The sequence below is a fragment of the Clarias gariepinus genome, chromosome 13 (assembly GCF_024256425.1).
Source record: "Clarias gariepinus isolate MV-2021 ecotype Netherlands chromosome 13, CGAR_prim_01v2, whole genome shotgun sequence".
Classification (NCBI taxonomy): domain Eukaryota; kingdom Metazoa; phylum Chordata; class Actinopteri; order Siluriformes; family Clariidae; genus Clarias; species Clarias gariepinus.
The window spans coordinates 10,285,029-10,303,599 of NC_071112.1; the positions used below are offsets into that span (position 1 = coordinate 10,285,029).

The window sequence follows — 18,571 nt, forward strand, 5'->3', positions numbered from 1 at the left end:
ACACTTGCAGAGTTTTTTTTTTTTTTTTTTTTTTTGCACTCACTGATTCAAATAAACCCCCGAACACACAACACAGGAGTGTGTTTCCCTACCATTAATCACCGGCACGTTTCACTCAGCCCAACTGTGATTTATCAGATGTGAGAAATAAAAAAATCAGTCAGATATGAGGAATTAGATTTAACTTTATACAGTAGTTGAAGCAAGGACAGCACATTCACGGCGAGAAATACTGATTATGGAGGAAAAAAATACAAAAAATGACTTCTTACTGAACCGCATAAGCACAGATTTACATTTAATCATTTCACCTTAAAACTTTTTTTATACCTATTAATAGCTGTTTTAGTTTTTATTATACTGTCACATTATTTTTTTATTATTATAATTCTTGAAAATCAAATTTTTTATTTAAATATTGTTTATGTATTATTATTTAAATATTTTTTATTTAAATTATTAGCTTTTTAATTCTTTCAGCATTTACTGCATTATTATTAGTCTATTTTTGTTAATTTTTTTGTTTTTATTTGTCTTATTTTTACAATACTTTTAAACCTTTTTTTAATATTACGAATGTCATTTATATTAAACCATTATTATTATCATTATTGTTGGTAATAACATTCATATTCATTTTACCTCTTTTAAAAGTGTTACTTTTTGTTTGTTTTTATTTTACACTGAGGAGCAACCTGAGCGGCAGGTTCGAAGTAAATTTTAGTTTTTTACATTTTAAGCTCACATTAAATGAAGTATAAATGTGTAGTTATTTGTGCAACATGTCAGTGATGAACTAAATTACATTACACTGCCCTTGCGGTGTTACCTGTTCCTCCTGGTTTCTTCGTGGTTGGTGCTCAGGTAGGTGACGATGCGCCTCTGCAGGTACGACTCGATGCTCTCACCCTGCTCCGGATCACCTGAGAGCATCTCCAACACGGGTACGCTGAGCAACACCGCCTCGAAGTCCCCCTCAAACACATGCTGTAGCAGCGGACCTGCATCTGACACACACACACACACACTTTTCCATTTAACCAATATATTTAAACAATGACCCAACAAAAGGATTTTTCTTAACTTATGATTTCCCTTAACTAGAGTTTAGTTCAGACTCACAATACACATCACACAATACACAATCCAGAATGCACCGCACTATCCGCATGTCTTCAGCCAATCAGACTCCACCGTAATACACTAACCATCGACACCGACTATGCTTGCAAATTCCATATACTTCAACAATCAATAATCGATAAATCATGAATCATTGTTGATCACAAAACATATTTTTTACATCGTTTTATTTTTTACAAGACAAGCCCAATAAACCACCTAACATTGCAAGTGCGCCCTCTTGTGGTGCACACGCTAATGGATACGTTAGCTACAAAGATGTTATTATTAAAATATAATATATAGTATTATAGACGTTTTGGGCAAAACAAATACTATGATATGAAATGGTTTAATTGATTAAAGGTTAATCTAGTAATAATTTACATCTCTACTAGCAACCAATCAGAATTTACAAAAATATCGTAGTCATTTCCTCAAACCAACAAGAATCCTGTCATGCAGGAGTCCAAATCAGTCATAAACAAGCAACATCATTTGTTGAGTTCTGCCTTGTTAAAATGTAATATAAAATGCTGCTCCGGGAAATAAAGTCTGTCCCTTATGAAAGCAGCCTCGGGTCGTCTGAGAAGAGATGGAATGTCCAGGATGGAGGTGGGTCTGTCTGAGGAACACTTATGACCAGATTTAGGACTAAGAACTAGGAGAAGACCCACACTGACATGTGGAGAACATGTGAAACTCTACAGAGGGAGAGTACCCTGAGCTCGGGATCAAAGCCGCAACCCACGGAGCTGTGAGGGGCGACACTACCCTCGCTGTATCACCTTATGGGACATGCAGCATTTCCAAAACAGGAAAACAGACTTATACGGCTATTCTACCTTTATCATCATGAGTACAGCCTCTAACTAAACTCAGACTCAGTCTCTGGAATTACAGTCAAATGGGAAACAGACCCTATCTGGAGACTCTGAAGTGCAGACTGTATCTCTGGAACTGTACCTCCACCATTATAGTCTACATGCTAGAGGAATTACACATCCTTTCTCTGGAATTGCAGACTTTAACTCCTGCATCACTAGAATTACAGATTTTCTCTCAGGATTCACAGACTCCCTCTCTATGCCGAGAAACACACACTGTATCTCTGGAACTACAGGCTCTGTCTCCAGAATTAGCAACGATGGAGGCTCTCTACAGAATCACAGGCTCTATTTCAGGACCCTTAAGATCGATATAGAGATTTACTGAACAGGAGACGAAACAAGTTCCACCTACAGACTTCTACACACTCTGTGCTGAGAATTACAGACTCGCTTAACCAACATCTTTCATCAGTTCTTTGACAGGCAAGAAGTGTCTAAGAACTGTCAGGATTGACCTACTAACTGTTACTGAGTATCTACTACACCTAAAGATTTGCTATGAACTTGTCAAGAACTGCTAGGATTTCTTTCAAAAAGAAATGACTTTGATCAAAGTCTTTAAAAATAGCAGAATTTTGGCAGAAAATTTAAACCGCTGCTAATACTCGTGTATTATGAGAGTATTGAGGTTAGTGCATTACCACCACCTACTGGACAGGAGTGTGAAGCAGACGATTGGCAGGAAGAAAAGATGATCTCTTTGTATGACATTAAAACAATCAACTACACAAGTTACACGGCATCTCAGTGTTTATTAGATACTTTTAGTAGTTATTCATCCTTAGAAGTTAAAAAGAAATAAAGCTGTTGAGATGAAAAGACAATAAACACTAGTGCTATTAAATCAAATTGGAAATTAAATGCTTAAATGATCGACAGTCTACCCGCGATTCACGGCTCTAGTAGCCAGCACTGTATAAGGTGTGATCCAACACAGCCAGTGTCACCATGTTATCACGAGGGCGCAAGTGACGTTCTTAGCGGTTAAATTTGGAGTTTGGAGAAAAAAAGTTTGGAGTTACATACAAATTTGATAAATTCTGTACATTTTTGGACTCTATTATAAAGAGACTTAAACAACTTCATACTTATGAGGTTTTCCAGAGGTGAAAACAGTTCAATATTTTGAGATTTAAGATTGCTCTTGAATTGCGCATGAAATGTACTGAACTCTGACAAGCTTTTAGACTAAAGATCAAATGTGAGCGCATTACGTTATGCGTTTGTATCTAGAACGAATTATACAACTGCTTTGTCGAGTTTCCATAAATGCACTGGTTACTAACTATAAGTACCATCAGTTATACAATGTTAGGATTTTTTTTTTTTTGGTAAATTAAGGAACTATAAACTCCAGTGGGTTAAGATTCTGGGCATAAACCCCAGATCTGCCATTCTGCCACTGTGGCTGCGCCCTTGAGCAAGGCCCCTAACCCTCCCTTCTCCAGAGGGCGCTGTATCATGCTTGAGCCCAATCTCAAACTACAACAAAGAAAGAAAAAATTTCTTTTGAAAAGAAAGGAATTTCATTGTGCAGTAATGTATATGGAACAAATTAAAGGTTTCTTCTTATTAGTTCTATTCTTTACACGGATTATAGACTCTCAGGATCAGGAGAGGGTGTGATCAGAACTGAGGCAAGTACAAATACCGCCTGTCCTACTAATGAGCTTGGAGCACAGAGCAATGGGAGTGGCAATATTTTAAAGCATCCATGAGAGGAAACAGATATTGTGGTGTATCGTGTAACTGATTATCACAAATCAGTCCGACTCTGCAGGAACACAGCATCTAAAGCATGTTGGAGCTTTAACCTTTTCAAACACTACCACAATAGGCACACCGGAATACATCACACACACACACACACACACACACACAGACATCCCCCTCTCACACCTGCAGAACAGAAGAGACACTTTTGGTTGGACATGCTGTCTCATTTTATGCTTAGACCCTGCAAATGTATGTCAGCATCAGCGCATGACAGACTTACCTCAGGACCAGAGCAACATCCCTTCATCTCATCTCAGCATCACTCCCTCAGCATCAGCATCACCCGTCTCCACAGAGAGGTATCCTTATGGATGGGCTAAACAATGCTTCCAAGTGACTATTCATTTCGAATTGATTTATTAATTCATGCATTTAAAAAAAATTATAAATAACATTATTTTTTTGTTTAAAAAAAAAAAAGGAATGAATATGAGCAGCAAAATGCGCGAGCTGAACTCTAATAAAGGGACCAGACAGACATGCACCGGGTGTCGAGTCCTGCCCCAGCTTCCTCTTCTGCACAGTGCATGCTCAGTTTTCCCTGCACGGATACTACAGATATAGGATTGCGCACGCGCGCTCACGCGCAGGCGCGCGCACGCTCCCACAACCGGTTTGGGTGAAACATTAAAGGCATCCTGTCTAAACCTTACACACGTACTAGGATTTAACAAACATACGATCATTAATAGTAATAATAGTAATAATAATAATAATAATAATTTTAACAATGACGTTACTTCGGCGTGCCACCCACCAACACACACACACACACACACACACACACGGCGTTTCCACGTATCCCAGCGGGTTTCCCTCCACACTCACGCCTCCATCTCTCCACCCTTCCCTCCGTGTGTTACCTGTGCTGTTAAAGAGGCTCTGTTTCCACTCGGATCTCTCCGTCTCGGTCAGAACTCCCCTCAGCACCGCCGCCTCGAGCTGCTCGGTCCGCTCCATTCCGCTTCCGTCTCTCTAACACACCCGACACGGCGCCGATCCGATCAACACCGGCTTCAGTTAACGCCGATTAATCGAATTAACCAATAACGCCTTTGATCTCTGTGTGTGTGTGTCTAGCGGTTACACTAGCGAAGTCTTTTGATGTTTCTTCCACATGTGCTACAATGTACCGTCAGTGCGCAGCCATGACAGCGCCGCGGTGCATCATGGGAAATGGAGTTTAACCCAAGCGCGTTCGGGAAGCCGAGCGGAAAATACGTCAAATGACGTGAATATAAAGTGTTAAGGCGTTAAAATAATATAGGTCATAGAATAGTTTTAAGCATATAACAGTCAATAAACAACTACATTGTTAAATATTCTCGCTGTTTATTCTGTATTGGTTTTTTTTAAGGATTTTACTGATTATAGTAGTAACTAGAGAGCGAAAATTTCTGGAGAAGTTTTAAGTGTGGCTCTGCGACGGCCGGGTCACTGCTAATGTGCGTGGACACCATCCAGTGCGTGGGCGAGCCTTCCGATGCGTCACAGTCACGGCAGTGATGTCACGGCAGTGATGTCACGGCAGTGATGTCACGGCAGTGATGTCACGGCAGTGATGTCACAGCAGAGGCCGGCCTCAATGTTAAGTCTATGGGAGCCGGTTTTTGGGGGATTTTGGGAGCACCGCCTGACGCCCCCCCCACCAAAAGTCATAGCAGACCATTCCTGAGTGAGACTCACGGAACGGTGTAACACACGTGTGGGTCGTCTCGAAATTGCAGGACGAGGAACGCTGCAACGTTTTAGGGATATAATAAATGGATTGCGCAATGATTTCTAGGGGAGAAGAGTAATAAGTCGCCTGTCGCCTCGCACCTCCAGGGTCCAGGTTCGACTTCTGCCTCAAATCAGTGTGCGTGGAGTTTGCATGTTCTCCCCGTGCTAGCTGGGTAGTCTGGTTTCCTCCCACAGTCCAAGGCCTTGCAGATAAGGTTAATCCTCTTTCCCAAACTGCCTGTAGTGTGTGAATGTTGACCGGAGCTCCTAGCACAGGCTTGAAAATAAAAATAAATACAGTGGTCACTATTGGCCTCCACAGTCCGTCCCTACAGCGGTTCCTAGTTGGATGGCTGGATGCAAAATTATATATTGTTTAAGATTATATATATCTATTCCAGGAGACACCCTGGACAGGGTGCCAATCCATTGCTGGACACACGGACACACACACACACACACACACCACATTGCCCCTCCCTATAACAAAAAACATATTACCTCACATACATCTAAACGCAACCTCTGCTCTGTGTCAGTACATCTTTTGAAACCTGCTAAGACCAGTTCATACCATGGGAGATCGGGCTTTTTGCTCACTGTGGAATGCTCTCCCAGACTATCTGAGGATGCCACAGACTGGTGATGCTTTTAATTCTGGTCTTAAAATGTACCTTATTATTTGAGCTTTTGGGCAAAAAAAATTGTAGCACTTTAAGATTTGCTTCAAATATAAAGTGCATTATAAATAAAATTTATGAATGTTATTATTATTACACACACACACACACACACACTACAGGCAATTTGGGAATGCCAATCAACCTAATCTGCCTTGGGACTGTAGGGTGAAACTGAAGTACCTGGAGGAAACCCACTAAGCACAGAGAGAACATGCAAACACCATCCACACAGAGGTGGGAATCGAACCCGGACCCTAGAGGTGCAAGGTCACTGTGCCACCTATTACAAACTATAACAGGCAACTTATGTTATAGGTACGGAAGCTCATTGCATTCACAATGATTCACACTTATGTCATAATTATGACTTACTATCTTATAATATATATATATATATCTTATGAGATCCTGATACTGGTAGATATTAATGTCATTGGGTAATTTGGATGATATTATCATTAGTATGTCAACACTGCACAGGTATCTAAAGTGCTTAGGACTGTTCAGGAAGAAAAGCACATTCTGTCCTTCTCGAAGTGGCGCTCCTTCTTCAGGAGCAGCTAAACCTGTAACGATGCGGGTCCTCTGAGAAGCAGAACCACGCGTAAATACTCTGCAATATTCTGAACGGGCAGGTCTGCAGAGAAGAAAGACAAACAGACAGACAATGTGTGCTGTTTAGAGACAGGGGCAAAGCCCCAGCCTGTGCCTGTCTGAGACGCCGGCGAGAGACAGAAAGAGAGAGACGGAGAGAGAGAGAGTGAGACAGAGAGAGAGAGAGAGAGAGAGAGGGAGTGGCTCGCATTAGTCCACCGCGCGCACTCAGGTTAAGTACAGTATGAAAGTACAAAAAGCTCTGTTTATTTTGTGTTTTCAGTTTTAATTTAGTTTCCTTTAAGTTCCTCATTAATAATCCCCTGCTATCTCCAAACTGAAAGGTCTCCCCGTGTGTATCATAAGCACTCTCATAACAACTCCTGTTTTACTGACCTCCTCTAAAGCCCTGCGTTAGGGCTCTTATACACATCATAACACTTTGTGGTGCGGCTCTCCATACCGCCTCACGTAACTAAACCAATATGGAATGCTTCATGGATACACAATCATGTATTTAAAATGCATCCAAGCTGGCTTTGTGGTATCTCAGGAAATTATCTGGCACCTACTGTACTTAAAATTCTGGATCCTCGTTTCCGAGCAAAAGGATGCAGTAACTTTCGTTTCCGATATTATGCGCTAAAATGCCACAAACTTTGCCACAAAATTTCACAAACTGCCTCCCCTTATACTAAGATTTTTTTTCCCTTCATGAATGCAATGCGCTTCCGTATATAGGAACATATTCTAACCATAAAAAAATACAATAATCTATAAATATGCTAATCTAAAGCATGCCAGTATCTTAGTATTTCAGATTAAATAACCACTTTAATACCAGCACGTGTTTTGACGAGTTGTGCTGCATCAAAATAAGCTATCATAGTGCAAGTTCAGCTACTGTAAACAGCAAAAACTGAATATTTTATTTTCATAATAAAAAACATTCAGTATCTGGTTTTGACACAGGACAACTTTAAAGCACATTTCGATAGCTAGCATGGTTTTACCGATCACTGGCTAGCTCACTGCTGGTAATCCACCTGGCATGATTGTCAGTATCTTAATTTACATTTTCATTTCCTCAGTGATTTCTTGAACAGTAGGCCAAAGCCTTTTAAGACCAGGCTACAGATACAATAACAAGTTTCTTTATTACTAGCATCAGCTCAGTCAGGCTGTCAAAGTAGTTTTATACAAACGTCTTGGGAAGGTTGTTTCAGTAAAAAAAAAAAAAGCTGCATTTTTATAACTCTCATTTTAACAGGACCACACAGAATTTTAGTTGTATTACCTCATAATAAACATAAATCTACTACCTAATGTTAGCTACAGTATGTGTCAATACGGTTAGTGTTAAGCTCTTATAGTGTTAAGAGCTGTAATTAACATACAGATTAATAATGTGTGTAAAGTAAGGCATGCATAATGAGAACACAATGATTAATATTATCTAATAAGGTCTGTATAAGTGCAAATACAAAAATACAATAAAAATGCAAACATTTCCCAAACTACAATCGATGATCCTTTCTTAAAAGAAGATGATCATAAAGGTCAGCTACCACACAGGGCTTCTATCTTTCGCTGTTGTGAAGGGTGTGCTGATGCAGCTTCTTTCCTTTCCAACACAGACAGGATGAAAAACTCAGCTTTTTAGATGCGACTTTTAACTCTGACGTGCCTGAGGCTAAGTCTGTCCGAAGCACCCCACTTCACATTCCGCATATACCAAAAAGCTGCATCCACCACGCTCAGAGACACCATAGGTGCAATCTTTACACACATTGGCCCATTGTTGCACTGGCCAGAAAGACACATTGTGGTTATTCTGGACTGCTCTGAAATTGACTTTTTTAATCATTTAAAAGGTTATTTCAAATCTGAGCACTAGATCACTGAGATTTTACTACTACAAACACGAGCACACCCTAAATTATATGATTTGCACGACACCACAGTGAGCCTGTCTCCTTTTTTGCTATGCTGTTCCTTTAGGCTTCTCTGTCAACCTTCATCTTCCTTCAAACCTCCCGATTTAACTGATGGCAACCCCATCATTGGTGCCCTTGACTTCTTTTCGTTCTTGCAACATATCCAGGTATTGATATTCTCTGAGACAGTGGCTTCAGTGTTGCTGGAGCTGGTCATTTTGCTTACTGGGTTTGCAGCAGGAGTGTGGTGTATACAAGGTAGTGGTCTGAACCACAATCTGCACAAAACTTCATTAATTTATTTATTCATTCATTCAAGAGATAAATGTTAATTTATCCAGTAATGCAATAAGAAAAGCCTTGAGTCTTGTCAGAATTATAGTTATTGTAAAGAATTGAAAATAATGGCTCTTAATTTATCCATTCATGCAGCTTAGAGTAAATTATCAATAATTCTAAAAGTTTCAAGAAATGACAAGAGTTAATTCATAAAATAAAATAACACCAGCATTACATAGCAGCTGGCAAAACTTGTCAAAGTACAGCATTTTACTTTATTATTATTATTATTATTATTATTATTTTATATTTATATTTGTCTGATCCACTGATGCTGCATGAGGTTGCTTAGATTTGACAGGGCTGTCATGACATTTGGAATATGTTTAATTTCATCCAGGGGACTAATGATCACTACAGTAGCGCCTGTCTGCAAATGAACTGTAGGTAGTCAGTGTTCAGTGGCTGTCCTCCAAGATATGAACCGAACCATCATGAAGTCATTGAAGAATGTACTGCCGGAAAGATTCTTTAATTATTAAAAAAAAATGTATTTCAATGTACAGACAGTAAGTTATACCGTTTAAAATAAATGTTTTGAATCATGCTGCATATCTCGTTCAAATCATTGTTTCAACATAGTTGCTGGATTAAGTACAACATGCTGGATGTATTTACTGCTGTAACTGAAAGTTCAAATGAACCAAACACCAGTTTAGAAAGTCATAATACTGTAAATGATCAATTCACCACTCAAATTGTCAAGACAATATTCAGTCGCATGCTATTTTTACTATCCTGAGTGTTTGCATTGTTTCATTTGAAAATGAAAAACTGTGACAAATATGTAATGAGGGTGTTTATAATGATGATAAAGTGGTTAGCTGTGTTATTTTCGAGGAAGTTCATTAATGAAACATTACGAAATAAAGCAATAACTTACACGTACACTTGTGAATTTTAAACATTCGGAAATTTTGTATACAGTTGTACATCTGTGAATTGTGTTCTGCATTTGTGAAACGTATATTATGAATAGATTTATTATATTTATTTTGGGTTTTTTTGCGAATACATATTTTCTTTGTGCACGTGAATTGTTTTTCACGCATGTGTGCATCGTGTCTTTTGTGCAAATTATTTATGAGACTATTTTGCTTCCATACTGATCAATGTTACACAAGTATAAAAGTGATGTAATAAAGACTACAGGAAAACTGGATGGAAATACATCCATACGTACGTCTTAACATGATGTAATGAACCATGAAAGTTGTATTTTGGTTTATACAGAATTTGATGAGTCAAGAAGGTATTTTCAGAAGAATACAGAAGTGTCAGTGTTGTTCACACACTCCTGTGTGTGTGTTTGACGATTTAATCTTAATCATATACACGGCTCAGAACGAAGATGACGGATTACAGACATCATGTGATCTTATTAAACTTTAAACCATTCCTCATGAGGGAAGAGCGTCTTCTTTAGAAAAATCAGTAGTGTAATTTATCTTAATTACGCTGTAGCCGAGCCCTGGAGGACTTGAACTAGGGCTATGTGTGTGTATCTAATATGAACACGGGAAATGACAGAGGAACAATAATAACAGCCTGAGTCATGATGTGATCAGTGACTTTAAAACAAAAGTCAGAATAAATCAAATTTAAAATGATTATTTAAAAAATATTAGGGCTGTGCAAAAATATCGATACATCTAACTATCGCGATAATTTATTTTACGATAGTGTATCGATAGTCAAACCTCAAGTATTGATACTACACTTAAGTTTCTAATAGTTTGGAGGCAAGAGAGTTTTTGGTCTAACAGTTTGGTGACAATAAATACCTCATATTAGAGCATTATGTTCCAGTTTTATTTTTTTGCTTAAATTTATTTTAGTTTTATAAATTGTTTATTTAATTTATATGTAACTTTAGTGGCATATACATTTTAGTTGAATGTTTAAGTGTTAAGTGTTTTATAACGATATGGACTTCAATCACACTGTGCCGTTCTAATGAATTGGAATGGATGGAAAATAAATTGGAATTGGAATTTTAATTTGTCTGCCTACTTTATCAAGTTGTCAATATAATGTGACACACATAATTCAATTCAATTCAATTCAATTTTATTTGTATAGCGCTTTTAGCAATTTTCATTGCCGCAAAGCAGCTTTACATAGTCAAAAGAATTATTTAGGTTTGTATGAAATGTGAATTTGTATGAATCAAAATGGTCAGTTTGTCCCTGGTGAGCAAGCCGAGGGCGACAGTGGCAAGGAAAAACTCCCTGAGATGGTAAGAGGAAGAAACCTTGAGAGGAACCAGACTCAACAGGGAACCCATCCTCATTTGGGTGAAACAAAAAGCAGTAAATGATCTGCATTTATACAGTGTGTAGGGTGGGAGGCAGTTCAGCTATAATAGCTGATGTTAATTGATGTTAATATGGAGTCCAGGTAGTTATTGAAGACCCAGGTAGACTTGTAAGAAGTTCCAGTCATGAACTATCGAACTGTCAAGTCCCCAGAGAAACAGTTGCCAACACCAGTCAAGGCCAGAACCATTTTCTAGGTAGAGAGAATCATCCCCAGACACCAGACGCATCCCAGAGAGACACACGGGGCATCCATGTGACGAGATCTTCAGCCAGAAGCGGGGCACCAGGATGGGTTAGACAGGTCCGGAGGGCAGAGGGAGTCTGGATCACTGGCAGCTCAGGAACGACATGTGTAGCTCGACAGAGAGAGAGAGAAAGAGTGAAAGGGGGGGACAGGAGGAGAGAGGAAAAAGAAAGAGGGGGGGAAAGAGAAGAAGAGGAGAGATGGCAGTTAGGTATGGTGAGTGAGGAAGACAGCATCCAAACATACCAGTTTACCATAATACTCTACGTCCATGAGTCCCCCAGATCTGCTCCTTTACCTATGGCAAATCTATTTATAAAAATGCTCGGCTAAATAAATAGGTTTTTAGCCTGGACTTAAACACTGAGACTGTGTCTGAGTCCCGAACACTATTTGGAAGACTATTCCATAACTTTGGGGCTTTGTAAGAAAAAGCTCTGCCCCCAGCTGTATTTTTCATAATACGCGGTACTGACAAGCAGCCTGCATCCTTTGATCGAAGTAGGCGTGGCGGATCGTAAGACACTAGCAGTTCGCTCAGGTACTGCGGCGCGAGACCATTTAATGCTTTATATGTCAAGAGTAGTATTTTAAAATCAATGCGAAATTTCACGGGGAGCCAATGGAGTGAAGATAAGATAGGGGTGATGTGCTCATATCTTCTGGTTCTGGTGAGGACTCTCGCTGCTGCATTTTGGACTAGCTGAAGCTTATTTATGCATCTAGCTGAACAACCAGACAGTAAGGCATTACAATAGTCCAACCTAGAGGTGATAAAAGCATGAACTAGTTTTTCTGCGTCGTTTAGCGACAATAAATTTCTTATTCTGGCAATATTTCTGAGGTGAAAGAATGCTATCCTGGTAATATTATCTACATGTGCTTCAAATGAAAGGCTGGAATCAATAATCACACCAAGGTCTTTCACTGTTGCATTTGATGGAACAGAAAGGCCATCTAAAGTTACGGTATGATCTAAAATTTTACTCCTAGCTGTATGCGGTCCTATGACTAGAACTTCTGTCTTATCCGGATTTAGCAGAAGGAAGTTAGTTAGCATCCAATTTCTTATGTCCTGCACACATTGCTCAATTTTAGTAAGCTGTTTTTTCTCATCAGGTTTTGCTGAGACATATAACTGTGTATCATCAGCATAACAATGAAAACTAATACCATGCTTGGATTATGTTGCCCAGAGGAAGCATGTAAAGGGAAAAAAGCAGTGGACCTAAAACTGAACCCTGCGGAACGCCAAACTCCACTAGAGAACATGCAGAATAATCACCATTTAAGTCTACATACTGATAACGATGGGTCAGATAGGATCTGAGCCAGGAGAGGGCTGTACCCTTAATTCCCACTACATTTTCTAATCTGTGAAGAAGAATAGCGTGATCAACAGTGTCAAAAGCTGCACTGAGGTCAAGTAATACAAGCATAGTTACACAACCCTGATCAGAGGCCAATAGAATGTCATTTACTACTTTAACGAGCGCCGTCTCTGTACTGTGATGAGGCCTAAATCCTGACTGATACAGTTCATGTATGCCATTTCTATGTATATATGAGCATAGCTGCTCCGCTACTATCTTTTCCAGGATCTTAGAGATAAAGGGGAGGTTTGATATTGGTCTGTAACTGGACAGCTGACAGGGGTCGAGGTCAGGTTTCTTAATTATTGGTTTGATAACTGCTAATTTAAAAGATTTTGGAACATATCCAATGCTGAGTGAAGAATTAATTATTCTCAACAGGGGTTCTATTATTGCTGGTACTATCTGTTTAAGAAAATGTGTCGGTACAGGATCTAATATACAGGTTGATGAATTTGAAGAAGAGATGAGTGAAATTAGTTCATTCTCTTCAAGGGGAGTAAAGTATTCTAGGTTCTGGTCTGACATGGCTAGATTAACATCTGCATCAATTACATTGTTCGGTTTCAAAACCTCAATTTTATGCCTAATATTTACAATTTTATTATTAAAAAAGTTCATGAAGTCCTCACTATTGCATGATGTTGTTGTGGAGATTTCTGCAGTGGTCTTATTTCTGGTTAATTTGGCTACAGCATTAAATAAGAATCTAGGATTATTTTTATTTTCTTCTATAAGAGTGGAGAGATATGTTGATCTAGCTACACTAAGAGCTTTTCTATAGTTCAGGATGCTCTCCTTCCATGCTATTTGAAATACTAGTAATTTAGTTTGACGCCATTTACGTTCTAATTTCCGAGCGGTCTGTTTTAAAGTGCGCGTGTGATCGTTATACCAGGGAGCAAGTTTTTTATCTCTAATAATTTTTCTTTTGACTGGAGCTACATTATCTAGGGTATAGCGAAATGTCGACTCTAAATATTCAGTCGCCTGATCGAGTTCTGTGGGGTCAGACGGTGATCTAATCGAAGTTGGGAACTCTGGGAGATTACTGATAAAGCTCTGTTTGGTAGTTGATGTGAATGTACGTTTCATACGGTAGCGCGGCGCTGTGTGTACATTATTATTGTGACACACTTGCAATGAGACAAGATAGTGATCTAAGATAACTTCAGATAGTGGTATTGTGAATAAATTTCTTATACTTAATCCAAATAATATTATTAAATCTAAAGTGTGACCTGCTTTATGAGTGGGTCCTACTACACACTGATTTACTCCTACCGAGTCCAGTATAGACATAAATGCAGTTCTCAGAGGGTCTTCTGGGTTTTCAAAATGAATATTAAAATCTCCAGCAATTAACACTTTGTCTACAGAAATGACTAGGTTTGAGAGGAAATCTGCAAATTCACTAAGAAATTCCGAGTACGGCCCTGGAGGTCTGTAAATGACAATTAGCGGGATCGACTGAGCTGACTTAATATAGTTAAATACACTTATGTTACTATAAAGAATTTCAAATGAATTAAATTTGTGTCCGTGTTTTTGTACAATAGTCAAATTATCATTGTGAATAACTGCGACGCCTCCTCCTCTACCAGTTAACCGAGGCTGGTGTATGTAGCTGTATCCAGGAGGACTAGCTTCATTTAGAGCTACATACTCGTCCTGTTTAATCCAGGTTTCTGTTAAACAGAGTATATCAAACTCCTGATCTGTGATAATTTCATTAACTATAACTGCTTTAGATGCGAGAGATCTAATATTTAACAGTCCTAGCTTCAGATCAGAGGTGCCGGCTGCGCATTCAGTCTGATCCAAGTTTGTGGTCTTTATGCTAATTAAATTACTAAAACAGACTTTCTGAGTCTTTCTAAATTTGTTTTTAGCTCGGGGAACAGACACAGTCTCAATAGAGTGAACCCTGAGTGACGACTCTATGCAGCTAGCAGACGGTTGGTTTAGCGTAAGGGATCTAATGTTGAGAAGTCCAAACTTTAGAGGTAGACTTCGATTACTTATTTGGGCTTTTTCTGGTTTAATGGTTACCAGATTGTTTCGGCTGGATTTAACGAATTTATTCTTTTTTCTCACTAATCGGGGAATAGACACAGTTTCTATAGTACAAGCTATGTGTGTGCGTCTATTAGTATGGTGGGTTGTATTGTGGCTGATATCTAAAGAATCTGAGGTATGACTTACCGCAAGTCAGATGGTTCGTAATGTCCTGGAGATGTTGTCAGAGAGGACCGCTGCTCCAGCTCTGCTAGGGTGCAGGCCATCTGTGCGGTAGAGCCTAGGACGCTCCCAGAAAACATTCCAGTTATCAACAAAGGGTAATCTCTGTTGTTGACACCAAGATTGTAACCATTCATTGAAGGCAAATAATCTACTGAACCTCTCGATTCCTCTCTGAAATGTCGGAAGTGGTCCAGATACGACGATCTTTGTCGTGGGTGATGTGCTGCGGACCTTCTCAACCAGGCTCCTGAAGTCCTTCTTTAGGATCTCCGTCTGCCTCAGCCTGATGTCGTTGGTGCCAGCATGGAGAACCACAGCTCGAATGTTCTTCCTCAGGGCCGCAGGCACCTGTGCAGCAACATCAAGAACACGTGCACCAGGTAAACAGCGCGTGTACGCCTTACCTTTAGCTGTGGTAGCACGCACGTGCCGGACAATGGAGTCTCCGATGACCAGCGCGTCGTGTGCCGTCTCACGGAGAGGAGCGAAGCGGTTTCGGGTTGAGATCTCGAAGACGGGTGGTGGCGGAGGAGGAGAGGTCCTCGCCCGGGGCTTGGCGCGCGTCTTCCGCTGCTGAAGTTTCCAGGCCTCGTGGTATCCCGGCGCCGGGGTGAAGGAAAGCTGGGCAGGCTGCGTTCTCGGTGCGTTGGACCTGGGCAGAGAAGCACGCGGAGTAGAGGTTGTCGGAGAATTCTCATGCCGAGAATTTACCTGGGACAGGTGAGCGTCGGTCCGCGACGATTCCAGCGTGGCTTTCCGCTGCTGTAGCCGGGCCAGCTTCACCTGTAGGTCGCGGATCAGCTTCTCCACGGCCTCCATCTCCAAGTCCACCGAGTGCAGCTCCAATGTCTCCTCACCTGCACACAGGGGCAGAGACCCAACCGACATGGTGTCTAAAAATAGAAATAACCGGTGCGAAAGAGCGTAAACAAACTTATAATAGCCGGGCTAACGGGCTAGCGATGCTAATGAAAAGCCGGCTAGAAGCGGTGTGCTGCAAAACTATTAAAACTTATACGATATAAACTTATACGAAAATGATATAACACGCGTTTCGAGTGAATATATTATAAGGTAGTATGAAATACTTATCTGTTATATGTTTACTCTTCGTAAGGGGACGAAAAAGTAGAAAAATTGGTCAGTCTGGCGACTAATACAAACTATTGCAATATATCACAATATGTATTGTATCACAATATATCGTGATTTATCGTATCGTGACCCATGTATCGTGATACGTATCGTATCGTGAGGCCCTTTTCAATACACAGCCCTAAAAAAAAAAAAAAAAAAAAAAAAAAAAAATATATATATATATAAAATATATAAATATATATATATAAAATATATATATATATATATATATATATATATATATATATATATATATAAATATAAAATATATATAAAAAAATATATTAAAAAAAATATATATATATATATATATATATATATATATATATATATATATATAATTTGTATATATAATTTTATTTATTTTTACTGCTCATGTGCAGAATGTGAGCTACGGTCTTGTCAAAGATTTGCTTCAAAGTAACTATAGAAAAAACAAAACATCACTAAACAGCTGTTTTTTTTTTCTTCCATTTTCCCCCCCTGATTTTCTCCCTAATTTAGACGTGTCCAATTTCTCCCCGTCACCAGACTTTTAATCGACTAAAACTTTAAACAACTATATATGATAAAAACTAGCAGCGACATTAATCCCAAGACTAAGACTAAAATTGGACATAGCTAACAAAATGAACACTACCTTGTACATGATGAGCACTACAGAGAATTATTGAGAGAGTGAATGTGCTGAATGTGTAATGTTGTGCTGAGGGCTTGCACACTATAAAAGAATGCATTAAATACTTATCCTTCTTAACGTGATGTATTGACAGAACGTCTCGTTTAATTAGGTGATGTGGAGCGTGAGGAACCGAACCTTTTCAAATGAAAGTCAGGTCATCTCGGTTCACTTAGATTTGCTTAAAAAGATTTATTCTAGAAATGTTAAAATCAGTAAAAATCCAAATAAATAGAAATAGGAAGGAATACACACACAAACACACACAATAGGTAGAAAAAAGTTCTGAATAATTTAATAGTACTGCATTTAATAAATCAAATTCTGTACCACTAATCTCCTCTGCAAAAGATACGTAACCTGCTCTTTAAGCAGAAGAGAGAGAGAGAGAGAGAGAGAGAGTCTACAACCCTGAAGGAGTGGGCGAATGAGTATATACGTACACAACACTTTGTGAGCATCTTGTTACACACTATCAGTCAGCCAGGTCATCACACACACACACACACACACACACACATAAAGGACAGGCTTAATGACATGGAAATGTCGCTGACTACATAATGTAGCAGTGTGTGGTTTTACAATACTGATATACCCTCTCTCTCTCATGCACACGATCCCAATAAAGCTCACCTGTGATGTCACAAGGTAGATCCTAACGTTGTTTAAGGTCGTCAGCATTACTGATGAAGAATGATCAGCATTAGAGTAATGCAGATTGTAGGAGTGGAACCTCTGTACTTCTGTAATGCTGCTTTCTGTTATTAACCAGAAATATGATCTTCATACAAATAAACCTAAACTACAATTAAAACCAAAATATGTGCATTAAATCTTAATAAACATTATATCGGACCCGTCCTTTAGCTTTCAGCTGTGTTTAGTAAACCGGAGCAAGAAAACACAGAAATGAATTCTGCATATAAACTCTTCACTAGGAGGGGCGTTCAGGTCAAACCGGGACTTGTGATGAAATTCCTGGTGAATGAAGGCGATTGACATTTACAGAAGACTTCAAGCACAGTTATGGAACTTTTAGCCTCAGTAAAAGGTTTTAAAGAATTTTTATCTTCTAATATATCTTCTATGATATAATTTTTATCTTATACTGTATACAGGGTCACGAGGGCCTGGAACCTATCCCAGGAGTCCTTGGTCATGAGGCAGGGTACATCCTGCATGGGGTGCCAATCCATCAAAGGGCACACACACACACAGACACACACACACACAGGTGTGTGGGAGGAAATCTGAGTACCTGGAGGAAACTCACCAAGCCTGAGGGGAACATGCAAACTCCATGCGCACAGACCCCAGGCGGGAGTCGAACCCTTTACCATGGACCTGCGAGAACACAGGGCTAATTACTTAGCCACCGTGCCACCAGAAGGGGATTATATAGATAAATAAAGGAAGTTTTTACTCTCATAACTGTGTTTTGTTATTCTGATCAAAAAGTCCCACTTTGATTTGAACGCCCCTTGAAAAAAAACAAAAACGAGACCAT

The 18,571-nt window shown here is 39.4% G+C and overlaps 1 protein-coding gene across 1 annotated transcript in view; it reads right to left on the reverse strand.

Moving 5' to 3' along the window:
* Window positions 1-4,943, reverse strand: part of ttc27 (tetratricopeptide repeat domain 27) — a 69,481-nt gene extending 64,538 nt beyond the window's left edge. The window contains exons 1-2 of the mRNA XM_053510289.1: window positions 4,652-4,943; window positions 830-1,007 (exon numbers count right to left, since the gene is read on the reverse strand). Coding sequence (XP_053366264.1) covers window positions 830-1,007; window positions 4,652-4,748 — 275 coding nt within the window. The 5' untranslated portion in view covers window positions 4,749-4,943. The remainder of the gene's footprint in view (window positions 1-829; window positions 1,008-4,651) is intronic.
* Window positions 4,944-18,571: the final 13,628 nt, after the last annotated feature.